At 42.9% G+C, this 14,955-nt stretch overlaps 1 protein-coding gene across 1 annotated transcript in view; it reads left to right on the top strand.

Moving 5' to 3' along the window:
* Positions 1-2,857: 2,857 nt before the first annotated feature.
* The window catches only part of RYBP (RING1 and YY1 binding protein), a 77,844-nt gene continuing 65,746 nt past the window's right edge, over positions 2,858-14,955 (top strand). Inside the window, exons 1-2 of the mRNA XM_015429506.1 lie at positions 2,858-3,328; positions 4,502-4,627. Of these exons, the coding sequence (XP_015284992.1) occupies positions 3,297-3,328; positions 4,502-4,627 (158 nt within the window). The 5' untranslated portion in view covers positions 2,858-3,296. The remainder of the gene's footprint in view (positions 3,329-4,501; positions 4,628-14,955) is intronic.

The following is a 14,955-nucleotide window of genomic DNA, read 5'->3' as shown; positions in this document are numbered from 1 at the left end:
GTCCCTTCGTCTTTTTCCTGAACTAAATAAAGGTATGCTTAGCTGAAATCACTCTCCGTCTGCATACTTTTCACTTAGTAACCGTAACTAGGCATCAGCGCCACAGTTTAGCCTGTATACTTTGTGATTTTACTTCTCTCACAAAAGTAAAAGCTCCTTTACCTTATAACTTTGTAATTTCTTAATATTAAGTATTAAGAGTTGCCAGCTCCAATTTCGGAAATGCTTGGAGATTTGGGGCGTGGAGGGGGGTGTTATTGGAAGGGGAAGGACCTCAGCAGGTATAATGCCACAGAACCCACTCACTCTCCAACTCAGCCACTTTCTCTAGGGGAACTGATCTTCATACTCTGGAGACTGCAGAGTAAAACCTGGAAATTGTCCGACGAAGGGGAGCTTTGACTCTTTAAAGCTTACACTCTGGAAATCTTGTTGGTCTCTAAGCTGCTACTGGGTTTGAATTTAACTGTTCTACTGCAGACCAACATGGCTACCATCTGAAACCCAGAAACTGGCAACTCTACTTTTAATACAGAACTATTAATGTCACTATATATGTATGATAATTTTCTGCACAAGGTTTTTAGTTGTTTCTGCACAGGGTCTAGGGTATGGTTGGATGGCACATGATATTGTAATGTAGCTAATGAGGTGATTAGCATCTGGATTGGGGGAGGCATCGCCCTGAGAATTTTATCCAAATTGCTTTAAGATCTAACACTGAAGAAATGAGGGATGTATTTTTTATAGTGGTGACACATTCCTCACCCAATAGGTGACACACTGGATGGGTGTATTCTTTACTTGGTGTGTGTGACTTGTCCCATGTGCTCATGGCCATAATATTGTAGGCTAAGTGACTTTTGCCTGCTTTCATGTTCATCATTGCTAATCCAAATTAGAGTCCACTTTGCACTCCACCTTTAGCCCTTTCTGCACTCTCCTTTTAATCCATGTTCACCACTGTGTCCTCCATGCAATTCTGCACTAAAATCAAATTTAACCTTTTTAATCCAGCCCCCCCCCATTCTGCACTAAAATCGAGTTCAACCTTTTTTAAATTCTGTGTTTTCCCCACATTCTGCATTATATTACCTCCTGTCAGAGGTCAGCCCTGTTCCAGCCTGCTGTTGCCCTGGGTTATTTGGATGCTTGTCGAAGCAGTTCACACCTGTGTGTAAACCTGATGGTTCTGGTCAGAAGACGTCCACAGGCAAACTGCTACTGCAGACAGAACAGTTCCACAAGCTGGGCCATTATGTGCATTTGCTGCGAAGGGGTGAAAAGCCTTTCATTGATCTTTATCCTGCTCTCCCTGTGTGACAAGATACTTAAAGAGGAGGAGGAGGAGGAGAAGAGTTGGATTTATACCCTGCCCTTCACTCGGAGGAGTTTCAGAGTGGCTTACAATCTCCTTCTCTTCTTCTCCCCACAACAGAAGATGTGGCTTGATGGATCGCACATTCCCCTCTTTCCATCTGTGTTGAGAGACACAGCTTCATTTATGTGGTGATTGACGAATAGTGTCTATGCTGTCTCAGTGAGTGGTTGGATGTGTGTGCACACGCATTCCCTTCTTCTTCGTGGGTGATGTGTGAGGGTCTGTATTTCTCACAGCATGAGAAGACAGTTGACTAATGCAGGATGGCATGTGCTAGTTCCCATAGTTGGTAATCTGAAGCCTTCTGTACAACATTACAGTGCTTTCACTTTACAACCAGTACCTGGATGTGAGGTTTAAATCATGCATTCAACTGCAGGTGTTGACTGCAACATAAGAAGGACTCCTCGGTGCACATATGGTTATAGCCTTTTCCAGTTTTTATGGTTTTGGGGCTCCCACTCTATGTACCCAGGAAGTATCCCACATAAAATCTTCTCAATATGTACGCATGTGAACATTTTGTGTGAACAGGGTGTGTGTAAGTGCTGTTGAGTCACAGCCAATTTATGCTGACCCTGTGGGCTTTTCAAGGCAAGAGACGTTCAGAGGTGGTTTGGCATTGCTGGCCTCCGCATAGTAACCCTGGACTTCCTTGGTGGTGTCTCATCCAACTACTGACCAGGACCCATCCTGCTTACCTTCTGATATCTGACCAGATCAGGCTAGCCCAGGCCACTCTGCTTTAGTACTTGTGAATGCATACCTCAATAATATGGGCTTCCAACCCTGGGCACCGAAGCTGGAAAACACAAATGTTGTCCTACTCACAAACACAAAAAAGGGCAAAGACATATTGAGAGAATTGTGTGTAGTGCACTCTCCTGGTAGGTGAACTGGGAATGCCAAAACCGTAGTGACTGAAAAGGGCACTCGTGTTCACAGGTTGTATGCGCATTCCCTATTACTTGTGTACAGACGGTGGCCTGGAGAAGTGTGAAGGGGGGGAGGTGAGAGCAGAATCATCACGTGGGTGGGCCCATTCTCCACTTCGGTTAAGATGACATAGCTGTCTGATCGGGTCCCACCGCCCGCTGAAGAGCGAGTGGGAGGCGGGGAGGGAACATGTGGTTACGCGGGCCCGTGGCGCGCAGTGGGGGTCGGGGGGGGGGGGGAGGGATTCGACAGTGACAGTTTGATGCAGGCTCCTTCCACTTGACGTGAGTGGCCGAACTTAGGCAGTACACCATGCCCTCTCCCCACGCGTGACTAATACACTTCCCTCCGCGTACCTGGGAAAAGGGGGGCGCGAAAGCTGCCCGCTCCCTGCTCTTGTGTCCGTGGGTGACCGTCGGAGGGAGGGAGGGAGGGACACACACACGTTTGACGCTCGACGCGAGTAGCGGTGGGCGACTCTCCCGAGGCGGGGTCACATGCTGGCCTTGTGGGTGGCCAGGCACCGCCCAACGACGACGGCGGCGGCGGCGGCGACACGCTTCTGCTCGCTCTCCTCTTGCGCGGCGCCCGAGGAAGTGAGCGAGCAACCTCCTCCAGAGCGCCCCGCTCGCCGAGGGAGCCCGTCCTCCCTCCCTCCTCCCCGGACCCGCGGGGCTGCGTGTGTGAGTGCGCGGTGGGGGTGCACGTCCCCCTTCCTTCGCCCCAGTGGAGCCCAAGGCCCGGCTGCCCGGATTGGCCGGGGAGGGCCGCGAGCTCCGCCCGCTGTAGCCGTGCTGCCTGGCTGCTGGGAGGGGAAGAGGAGCGGGGCTGCGCTCCCTAGTCTGGAGCGGGAGAGCCTGGCAGCGGCGGCGGCGGCGGCGGCTGAGGAGCAGCCGGAGCCTGCTGGTCTGAGGAGTCCGCCCCGTAGCCCCCTTCGCTCTTGGTGCGCAAGGCAAGGGGGCGCCCCTTCCACCGATCCATGACCATGGGCGACAAGAAGAGCCCGACCAGGTAAAGTGGCTGGCGGAGGAACCGAGCGAGGAGGAGGAAGGGGAAGTCGGTGGAGGAGGCGAGCGGAGCTCTTTCCTAAGATGGAGGGAGCGTGTGTGCCAGTCGGAGCCTCCCCTCCCGCCCCGCTTTATGCTCTGGGGAGGCGCAGAATGGGGCGAGTAGGCCCAGAGGGTAGGGGCTTGTAGTAGTCGTGCTTAGAGGAGGGAGCTTTTAAGATGGTGGAAGTGGGTACGGAGGAGAGCTCGTTTCTCTGCTTGCCTTTCAGCCAGGTACAGAAAACTCCTTGTTTTCAATTGTGCTTGGGGGAGGAGGAGGAGCCCGGTGTGTGTGTGTGTGGGGGGGGGGCGTTTAGCGGGGTAGAAAAACTGGGGCGCCTTGTGTGGTTGAGCTGTGGTGGGGGTGCGTTGCTCTATTTTGTATCTAGAGTGGCTCTTAAGATGGAGGGAGTGTGTAAAGGCGAGGAGGAGGAGGGCGAAGTGTTTGTGTGTTTCCCTCTCTCTCTGTTGGTGCCAGGGCTAATCTGGTGTTGGAGCAGCTATGGCGGCTCCTCACTCTCTCTTTTTCCTCTCCACACGCACGCATACATACTCCTCGTCTCCTCACACTGACTTCTTCCAGACAAAGGGAGATTTAACAAGGTAAAGGAGACAGACAGACAGACGGAGGGGGCGCATGGAGGGACACGCCTACAATCCTTTAAAGTACAATCAACACCCCCCTCCAAAGAGGGAGGGTAACAAGCCCTCTCAGATGTCTTCCACCAACCTCCTTTTCACTGCCCTTCCAGATTCAGTGGGTGGTAGTCGTCGTTGTTGTTTTTGTGTGAAAATCGATTGTCTTGGGATTGAAGATTGAGAGGAAATGTTTTTCCCCTTCCCTCTTTTACTGGGGGGCATGGTGGTGGGGATGTTGGGAACACGGTAGGATGGGAGGGGGTGTTTTGGGGGGGGGGGGGGGCGGCAAGGGGCTGAAATGAGTATTTAGCTCTGTGTCTGTTTTGCCTTTCCTCCTCTGTGCAACCGCATCCCAGAATGTGATTACTTTTTAGGTAAGGTGCAGAAAAAGAGGCAGGCGAAAGCGGAGCGGAGAGCAACACAAAATAGGCTTGCTTCATGATCTGGTTTCTAACCTGTGTTTTTCTTTCTTCTCCCTCCCTCCCCAATACTTCTCAAGGCCAAAAAGGCAAGCAAAACCTGCAGCCGATGAAGGCTTTTGGGATTGTAGTGTCTGCACCTTTAGGAACAGTGCTGAAGCCTTTAAATGCAGCATATGTGATGTCAGGAAAGGCACCTCCACAAGGTACATTGGCATATTTAAATATGAATATTTGTGTTCTCTTCTCCCTTCCTTCATTCTAATGATGCTGACTTGTTGATTTACTATGGATGTTGAAGCAAGACTTTCTCATGTGAAGAAATACCTCCCTTTGAATGCTTAAGCCTATGTTTGTGTTATGATCTTTGTACATGCTAACATCAAATGTTTTGAAGAAATATAGTAATGGCATGCATCCAGCGGCATGGCTGTAAAAGATTGCTGATTGTCTCAGCTCATTCATTTTGATTTGAGAATGAAGTATTTTCTATGCCATTTGATACAGAATTTTTTTTTCAAAGTGGGGTGGGGATGACTTTTCTCCCTAAAGGCTGGAGACATGTATAGAAAGATCTTCAAAAATCCTGTGTTCTTACTGCTCTGCAAATGTTTGTTTAAAATGAGAGAGCTTTGTAGAAAAAGTGCAGATTGCTGGGAAGTTGATGTCCTCTATTTCAAATTAACATGTATATGGAAGTGTGATGAGTGTCATGAGTGACGTAGATGTAGTTTTCCAGGTTGTTAAGTTGACAGGTTGTCCTTAAGTATGAATTGTGTTGCTTATGTTGTGTTTTCCCTGCTGTCTGGTTTCAAAATGTCTTCGTGTATGTGAGGACTTTGAAATGTTCTAATTGTCCCAAGTTTGTGATATCCTTTTTATATTGATGAAATAGTGTGTGTGTGTGTGTGGGGGGGTTTGGTTGTTGTTGTTGTTTGCATGATTTGTCTTGTTTATATGAAGATCTTGTGGTATGTCAGGTACTGGTAGTTCTGTTTTATGTTCAGTGATAAGCAGTATTTCAGGATGCTCTACCTCTTCAGCATTTTAAACAAGAAAGAGCTCTGAAATATGTTTATCTTTTGGTCAGGAAAATTCTTCTGCATCATAGGGGCTTTCTGTGACATGAGTCCACCAGTTAACTGTCATGTGGCAGCACTCTGGAAAGTGACTAGTATGTTTTCACTAGCATGTGTATGAGTTATGCTGTTCTGAAGGACACTGACCAAACTTAATTTGAAATGTATACTAATTGTGTTCCTTTAGCCTGAAGTACTGACTATTAATTTACCTGTGAGTCTTTGTTCTTGGATACAACCCTGTTGATTTCTTTAGGGATTATGATTACTCAATTTGTTAGAGCGCACTTGCAGGATCACAACAGAGATGGACAACTGGCAGTTTATGGGCTTGATCTGTTCCTGATTCAGTTTTTATATGACCCATGCTGATCCTACTGAATTTTAATTCGGGCATGGTAAATGTCCCTGCCCTATTTTACACCTGTGGAAAGGCTGTAATAAGCTTCACATTTCAGTGTTGGGTTTTGGTACATAATAAGTGTGTGTGTGTTTAGTGCTCTGTCAGAACACACATCCTCAATAGCTAGGGAGCCTTTACTGTGCCAGCTTTATTGTGGAGCCATCCTACTCACATGAGGGGCTCAGTTTGAGAGGCAGGATATCCTTCCAGCCTGTGTATTCGTATCAGGAGAATAGAGCCTCCTCCCTGGGAATACAGAAGTTGGCTACCCCTGGCATGTGAGCTAACTTTCTTTGAGCCTGTACTTGCTAAAGCAGCATTTTCTTGTCTCTTTCCCTCAGTTTTAATTTCAGTTCTATAAAATGAAGATAAAAGATAAAATATAGAAACTCAGACAGTAGTCTTAGGAAATTTGTGCTTTTAACTTAGTGGTACATTAATAAATGAAAACTATTTTAGACGTGGGTATAATTTTGCAAATGATTGTTAGACCAAGAAAATCATGACTTTTTTCTGGCTATGAGTTGCCTACGTCAGAGAGCTGAAATAAACATACCATATGAGATTCTGGTTCTACAGTAACCTGTATGAATATACTCTTCCCCAGAGAACTCAAGATGTATATGTGCTTAAGATATGCTTTCAAAATAAAATTATCATTTACGTTGTGTGTGTAGTTAAAGCAGTAGTTGTTTGCTTATTGTCCCTTCTGAAATCTTTAAAGCAGAATTGTGGATATTTTAGTTTAAATTATGTTCAAGATATTTTATCATAAAGATACATTTTACCATTTATAAACTAAAATGGAGGATGTGCATAAATTTTAAACGAATGAAAGCACAGGAACTGATGTGAAGCTTAGGCTGAGTTTTTGTTTGTGGTTTGAGCTTGAAAGCTAGTATATATGATATATGTTAGTACCAAGAGGACCATCAGGTTTTCATAGATGTTTACTGTACAGAAATGCCATGGTTTATAGCTGGCTATTACCCGGAATATTTGTGTGATGATGTAGTCAGTTCAGTGGTCTCTGTTAACACAACTTGTTTTGATAACTGTAGACTAAAATCCATAGTTCAGATTAAAATCCAGTTTAGTCCTCCAGAACATCAGAAGCAAGCTAGCAACTTTTGACTAATGTTTCTGAGGTTGCAGGCAGGAAGTGGAGTGCCTGACAGTAGAAACTTCCCAGATCTGTTCAATCACTGTCTACATGGAACACGGAAGGCAAGGGGTGTGTAAATCGGGGGTAACATAACTTCTTGGTTGAAAAAAGAAATGAGATTAGCTTCAGCTGGTTTGCAGGACATTCAAATACTCCTCAGAGAGACTTGTGTAATGAAACAATTCTTCGTTGTGCATTATGTTCTGCTGTATTTCTGACTCTCCTTCATCATTAATGGGGGATTATTGGTAGGGCTGTAGTACCTGCCATCCCATTGCTTAGATCTCATCCCATAGGGACTTGTCAGGGACTTAAAGTAGGCCTTGAGTACTTGGTAGTGGGTTTTCTATGGTTTGTGAGCTAAATTATGGAATGATTATGGCACACTCTCCCCAGGGAGGTACATGTGGTCCCCTCACTTTTGATCTTTAGGAGGTGGATGAGGACGGTTATATTTAGGACTGTGTTTGATTCATTTGGTAGCAGTCTTAAATTGTGGTTTTAATTTCTGTTTTTATGCTTGTTATTTTATTTATATTGTAAACCACATTGAGCTCTGTAATGTGGAAAGGCAGCTAGTAAATGTTTTAAATAAATAAAATGTGGCAGAAATCAATCCAACTTTGTTATTGTGGTGTATGTCAAAGTTTCATTGTAGTTTGCTCACTCTAAAATTGCTCTTTCAGTATTCCATAACTATAAAGTGGCAAAGGAATACAGCACATACAAAGGTCTACCTGGGTAGAGGTTACTGCTTACAGCTGATTCACTTCAAAATTTAAACACATGCAGATTCGGACCCTTAAGAACTCAGTATAACAACTCTGTATGCATGAGCCCAGGCATAGCCCGTTTGTTGTTTAGGGTTTTAGAAATTATATACTAAGAACCAAGGGACCAAGGCTGTTAACAATAAGACATTTTGAGGGTCATTAATTCGTGGGGTTGCCATAAGATGGAAGCAACTTGACATTAAGAACGTACAGCGAAACAGCAGAGACCCACTAAAATAGTAATACAACATCCAGATGTCCTCCCTAACTCCTAGCATGTAGATAGTAATCACCTCTTCCTCCCTTAGTATGCCATGCTTGTAGCTTCAGAGATTAGAGAAGGGGGGGGGGAGAAAAACACAAAAAAACCCAGAGAAACATCAGTCTAGGACTGGCTAGAAAGAAGGGAGCTGTGCAGCTGTGGAGATATAAGGTGTTGCTTGTTACTTTAGACTTTCACCTTTATAGTACAGAAAATATGAAGCTTGCTGTGCTGTAAAAATATTTGAAATTTTTTCGAACTGGCACCAGTCTTTAAAGAGACAGCCATGCACACTGTTTCTGATGTGTTCCATTAAAAAAAGTTTTAAGGCATCTGAGATTTCCCCACTTTTTAATATTGAAAAGTGTAAGTAAAAAAATCAACATCAAAGCTGTGATGCATATAACCAGTCTCTCCACTGGAGCAGCAGTTTGCATCCTACAGAAAAGGTCGGGCCTTTTATTTGTTATTGGAGTGCAGTTGAAGCATCGGCTGTCTATGTGTTGGCAAGACAAGTAAATTTGCTTTGGTCACATTTCCATTGTTGCTAGCAAGTATTGTAAGTTACTAGATTTAGAATAGGTTGCTCCCTTTTTGTGCTTTGCACATGTTGCAGTATTTTCCTACTAGCTTTTTCTTTGCCATTTCGTCTCATAAGTGAATCTATGGTGCTTTCTTGAGACCACCAGTATGAAACTGAGTAAGATCCTTGTGCTCATAATTAATTTCAAATTGCTGTTAGCACTCTAAGAAAAGTAGAATTTGTGATCATTAACTCTGAGGCTTTTTTCCCTCTCTCGGGGGCAAAACTAGATGTTTAAACCTGGGTCTGCACAATTTTCATATAAATGGAGAGGTAGAAGACCTGATTTTGTTTAAAGCTCAACTGGTGGGTGTGTACGTGCATGGGTACACGTGTACGGTCCTCCTTTGCCTGTGGCTTAACATCTGGCAGTCCATCTCCTCATCTTAGCGACGTGCACTCAACTGGGAGATAACCATTTGAGGGAGGATAGACTGAGGAGGTGAATGGCTAGCAAGGGGGCAGTTCAGCTCCCCTCCCCAGTTCAGAGCATTGGATCCCTGGGCTTTGTACAAACTTGAGGCAGAACTTAGAACTTTAAAATGTTTCTGATATTGTTGTAGACAGTTTATTAGCCCTGACTGTGGGAAATTTGGAAGGGACATGGGAAAAGGCACAATATATGGCTGTTTTCCTGGGTCTTTCTTATCCTTCTATGACAACTAGACCCCCCCCCCCCAGTACGTCTTGTATATGGATGTATGGCTGTTTATTCATAATTGGAGTGAACTTGCCTCATTTTAGGCACACCAGCAGCTGAAATTGATTTTGATTAAGCTGCATTAATAACTTAAGACTGTAGTCCTCATAAAAGTGTCTAGTCAGGGCTTAGTAGTCCTATTTGTGTTGTAGCGAAATACTTGTGGAGTTTGGTGTGGTGGGCACTTGGTATTATTATTTCAGTAGTCACAGTAGAGGTATATGTGGTGGAAAACAGATGAGCTGAAATAGAAGAAGGAGGTTAGACATTTACTGGCTTGTCTCCTTTCTCATCTTCTGCATAATTTTATGTTTGTGAATTTTTAAATTACATTAATTGTATTTTGTATTCTCTGTGAGCTGACCTAAGTTTCATTGGATTGCTCCAGTTACTATCTGGTCTCATATATATGATAGGACAAATGCTTGATCTAGTTTTCTGTGCTGGGTGGGAAGAAGGTGGTGAGTAAGTTTACAATAACTCTATTATCTTGAATGGATCCCTATCTGGTGGGAATCCAGAATGTCATGATAACCACTAACCTAGATATTCTTCTGGCTTTCACTCACTAGGCTGATATGTTACAGCTTTTCCATTGGTAGAGCGTTAGGATATGAACATATGTGTTCCATCTGCCAGAGGGAAACTGACTCAGGTAAAATGGTGGTGCAGTGCAGTTAATGTTTGACTAAGGGATGGATTTGTTCCTGTGAACTTTTTCTTTTTTCCCTCTTTTTTGGCAAGATGGGGCAATTCCAGGAGTTCCTAGCAGAGAAAAGTTTTCCTGATCCCTTGGAGTAATTTCTGAATTGGACAGAAAATCCCTCTGAGTGCATCCTGTTGATGCTTTCAGACCTCTCAGTTTTTGGGATGAGGCCAGGGAGTGTTGTTTTGCAATGGTTATGGTTATTCTTTGTTGGCCTGAGAAGGTGATGATGTGAAACTACTATTTACCTGTGCTTATGGGATTTTGCAACAGTCTTGCCTTCTGGCCTATTTAATATAAAACCAGGGTGAGAAGGTCATCTGGAGATGAACAACAGTGTCATGATGTGGATAGCTTGGAGTTTCCTGTCCGCTTCTGGGAGGCAACTTTAGCTGTAAATTGTTGTCTAAAAATCAGTGATGGACTGGATGTTGGCAAACAGACTGAAAGATCTATGTCATACCGGGGTAACAGAAGGATATGAATACATTTGTGATTTGCTGAGGTCCTGCCTTCCATGTCTGTCTACGCTGACTAAGAAGAGAGTGATGGATGTGTGAGAGAGTCTTTTTCAGATGTTGCACCCAGATGATAGAACTTCTAGTTCTAGCAGGCATGCATGGCTCTCCTTTATCCTTTTTCTTCTGTCCAGTTATGTTTTTATTCTGCAGCTCTTTTTATTACCTGCTCTTTTTTTAAAAAAAACCTGTCTTTGTTCTGATTATGGTGTAAGCATTACATTTTGATGCAATATTTATCTACATTTATCAATCTTTTTAGAGGGCTTGGTGTTAGACATATAGGAAAAAGGCAAGCTATAAATACATCCAGTGACTTGTCAGTTTCATAGTTCTAATAGACTAGTCAGGAAACTATAAAATGAACCTATGGAGAACATTTACCCTAACTATTCCTTTACACAGGTCCTTTAAAAGAAAGGGAACCCTGCCATTCTGTTTGAGAGACAATAGTTATATGCTGTGTAGTGCAGTTAGAAAACAGTAAGATCACGGCATGTGGTGATCTCTGTAACCTGTACTTTTTTGTACTCTGTGATGTGTGTTTTCTTTAGACTTAGTCATAGTGTCGCACTGCATGAGTGTATTGCCTAAAAACAGTGAAATCCAGTGACCTACTTTGTGAGCTTTCAGATGGTTCTGTAGGTCAGTGGGTCTCTTTTCTAGAATGTAGGTTAGAAAAGGTGTGCATTTTTTCCTAACAAGTAGCTTTTGACTTACAGTGAAATTTACTCAGGTTTTATATGCAGCTACCATTTTCTCCACTCCAAAGTAGATATTGAATAGTTCAAACAGCTATATGTTGATATTCTCTGATGTACACTGAAAGAATAGGCATATTCCAAATAATCAAGAATGGCCTTTTCTTATTGCTGACATGTGTGAGTGTTGCTGAAGATATACAGGAAAAAATCTGTTTATTTCTTATGTGGTATCTTAAGCAAATTTCCACTACATCTGAAGAAAAAAATCTTGTGAGGTTTGGGGCTTGTCACATTTACTGTTATATGACCATGTGCTTGTGATTTTTGTCACATTTCCTGAGTAAGCAAAATATTTATACTTTGTGTTGTCCTTGTATACCCAAAAGTCTACTTGTATTGCTGTACAGCATTTTTAACCAAATGCAGTGTTTCAGTTTGTTCCTTTAAAAGTTTCAAACACGGTTAATAATCTTATGCTGATAAATTTAGGGACAAATGAGATAAAAAGACAGGAGACCAATTATAGGTTCTCTTATCATTATTAGGGTAAGATGTGTTAACCCTTTGCCCTGCATCATTGAATCAGATCTCAGTCATGCCTCCCAATGATGCTATTTGCCTGCCCTTGCATGGTTGCTTTTAAAAGTGTAGGTAATGTGCTCATAGACCTTTTGTCACATCATCTAATTTGGAGTTTATTTTTTAGTCCTAAATTTTTCGAAACCTGTCTTTCCTTTAAAGTAGAATTATTTCCTCCTCCGTTTATCTTCATAATCCTGTGGTAGAATGGCTAAACTGAAATCATTAAGGAATCTTAGAGATGTATAAGGATTTCAGTCTGGATCTCCCCAGCCTAGTCCAGCATTCCCAAATCACTACACTGACTTACTTTCCATTGGAAACTTTTTAGGCCACGACACATGGTTTAGACATTTAAAAAGTAGAGGAAACAAGATAATTGTGTATTTGCTTGGCTTTCTCTCTCCCCCTCACTGAATCTGGCTTTGTATCTGTGTGGAAAGTTGTACCTATTTTGGAATGACAGAATTCAATTATTGTCAAGGCAGATCTTGTATTGAATCTTGAAGCAGTCCCCGTTTGTCTGTCAGTGTCTTTGTGCATGTTTGGGCTAAGCATTATTTTTATAAATTGCTGAACAATATTTAATTTGGGATTACCCAAAGAAGACTGCATTTAGCCTAATTCTACCTACTTCTGTAACCTAATACTACTAAAACTTGAACTGGGAACTTGCGCTACTTGTGCTCTACTCTGGCTACAGTCTTGATCCAGCAAGATGCTCTGACATAGGTACATTTATAACTGCATGGCTCTGCCCCAAAGCAGATAATTGGCTCTTGCTGTGACCTTGTTTGCATGTAAATACATTGAGGCACTTTGGAATCCTTTGCCTGATGCATTCTTAAGCTTTGCTGTTCAAGCATTACGGAATCCTTGCCTGAACTGCTTCCTACCTCTGTTAAACCTTGCCCCCCTACATCCATTTCAGCCCACCTTGTTCTTGGATTTTGTCCATGGTTGATTGTTCTTTAATTATTCACCCATGTTTTCCCTGCTGGGATGGAGCCTGCCTGAAATTTTCATGTGTGATTTTTGCCCATTCTTCCCTACTAGAGTAGGCATCTGATACTCCCCCAGTGGGGGGGGGGGATTGTCTGGAACATTTGGGGCTTTTGGTACAGGGTGGGGGATAAAACAGAAGTTTTAGGATGAATCCAAGCCCTGGCAGCCTTGTTTCATCCCTCCACTGTCTGAAATCCTGGTTTGGATGGCAAGCGTAGACCATGGTTTTCCCATTTGGGTATAGTAGAAAAGGATTTATTATATACAGATTTTGCTGTAATACTTTCATTAAAACAAACTATAAGAATTGTACATGTTTAATGGCTCTTTCAACATCTGTGATCTAATCTCAGTGGCTACAGTCAAAAGAGAGCCACTTTTTTCAGTGACATGGAAAACTGTGGCTTGCCAGAAAAAATGAAAATAGCTCACTTTGTCTCTTATTGCTGGTAAAGGCCTTTAGGATGCTGACACACAGCTGCACCTTTCCTCAGGTGGGTTAGATGCATCTTAGACAAGCAACTCTATTTTCAGAATGTATTTGCACACTTAAAAAGTTTTAGTAGTGCTCAGTCCCATGGAGTTTCCTCATAATATTGCTTCTTCTGGTGAAATGTCTTACACCCCAGGATTTGTTCCATTGTTTGCAACCTAAAAATGTGATAATCAGTTCCACACTCTGTACAGGCTCAGAGTTTATAGAATAATTTTTGGCAGAGGGGAAAGAGGAGGAAAAATGAGGATGTCTCAATTCCCAAGAATAGAGCCATGCAGTTCCATAGAAATTAAAAATGTAGATAGGCTTAGGTAGGTCAACAATGTCCCAAACAAATTCAAAGTCACAAGGGAGGGAGTGGATGCAAATGCAGACAGAGAAAGATAGAGGGTCTGCTGGGGTGGGGACTAATAAGCCCCCTGAGGACACTGAGGAAGCTCTGTCAGCCATCTGAAGCTCTTAGGCATTCTTAGACTTGGACTCAATGCTGTGACTCTAGAAGGTGGTTATGAGTACATGTTGTTGCTGAGAGCTTGTGGGGGATGACTGAAAGCCTGCATAACGTAAATAGATTTTTGCTAAATGCTTGCAACTTGAAGAATTAAACAGCCTATCCTTATTCACTGTTGTTAGGGATATGTACAGGTTAGAATTTTTATTTTTTGACATTTCTTCTTATCCTTGCCCAGGCTCTTGCATTTTACATACTGCACACACTTTTTATTTTCTTCTTAAACTTCTTTATATATTCAGTGCAGCTAGTCTGATCTGTGACCATGTCAAAGCCCCTGATTAGTCCACATGCAGAAAGGGGAGGGGGCAGGAATTAACCCTCCTTCCCTAGAGTGTTCAACTAAGCATGTTGGTCCCCTGTGTAGAGGGTGTTAATGGCAAAGCAGCAGAGGGTCCTTGTGCTCAAGCCCTCAGCTGGAATGTGCCCTAATAATTGGCTCAATGGTGAGAGAGAGAGAGAGAGAGAGAGAGAGTTAGATAGTAGAGAGTTAGATAGTAGAGAATTAGATAGTAGAGAAAGAGAAGCCTCATTTGGCAAGGGACCAGGGTCGGCAAAGTCCTTGTGAGACTGTTTTTCCACACTCCTGCCCTCTTTTTCCTCTGTGTCTTGTTTCTGTATACTGTAGTAAAATGATTGCTAGTAAGCTTGTAATAGGTGGTTAGAAAACCTTTGTAGGAGCTTTTTCAGCCCACTAGTTGAGACTGTTTCAAGTCTGATATAATTCTGGCAATGTCCTAAAGGTATCTACTGTTGAATGTCCACTTAAAGAAAAGCAAGCATATTTGCAATTTCCCCGGTATTTAAGATTTTAGACATTGTAGTTGAATGAAATAAATTTTATCCATGATACAGATTTCTTTATTGGATTTTAAAATATTTTAGAAGATAACTTATTATCAAAGGAGGTGTCCATCTGGTTTTCCATCTGTGGCATACCTAACTACTCAGAAAATGAAAGGAAGAACCTCAATTGGCCACCAGTTTCAGAATTATCATGGGCGTTGCATTGTCAGACATTAAGGGCATTGGAAAATCCTGGCTCATGTA

The sequence above is a fragment of the Gekko japonicus genome, unplaced genomic scaffold (assembly GCF_001447785.1).
Source record: "Gekko japonicus isolate JY-2015 unplaced genomic scaffold, Gekko_japonicus_V1.1 scaffold852, whole genome shotgun sequence".
NCBI lineage: Eukaryota > Metazoa > Chordata > Lepidosauria > Squamata > Gekkonidae > Gekko > Gekko japonicus.
This window is presented reverse-complemented; position numbering and strand designations above follow the sequence as displayed.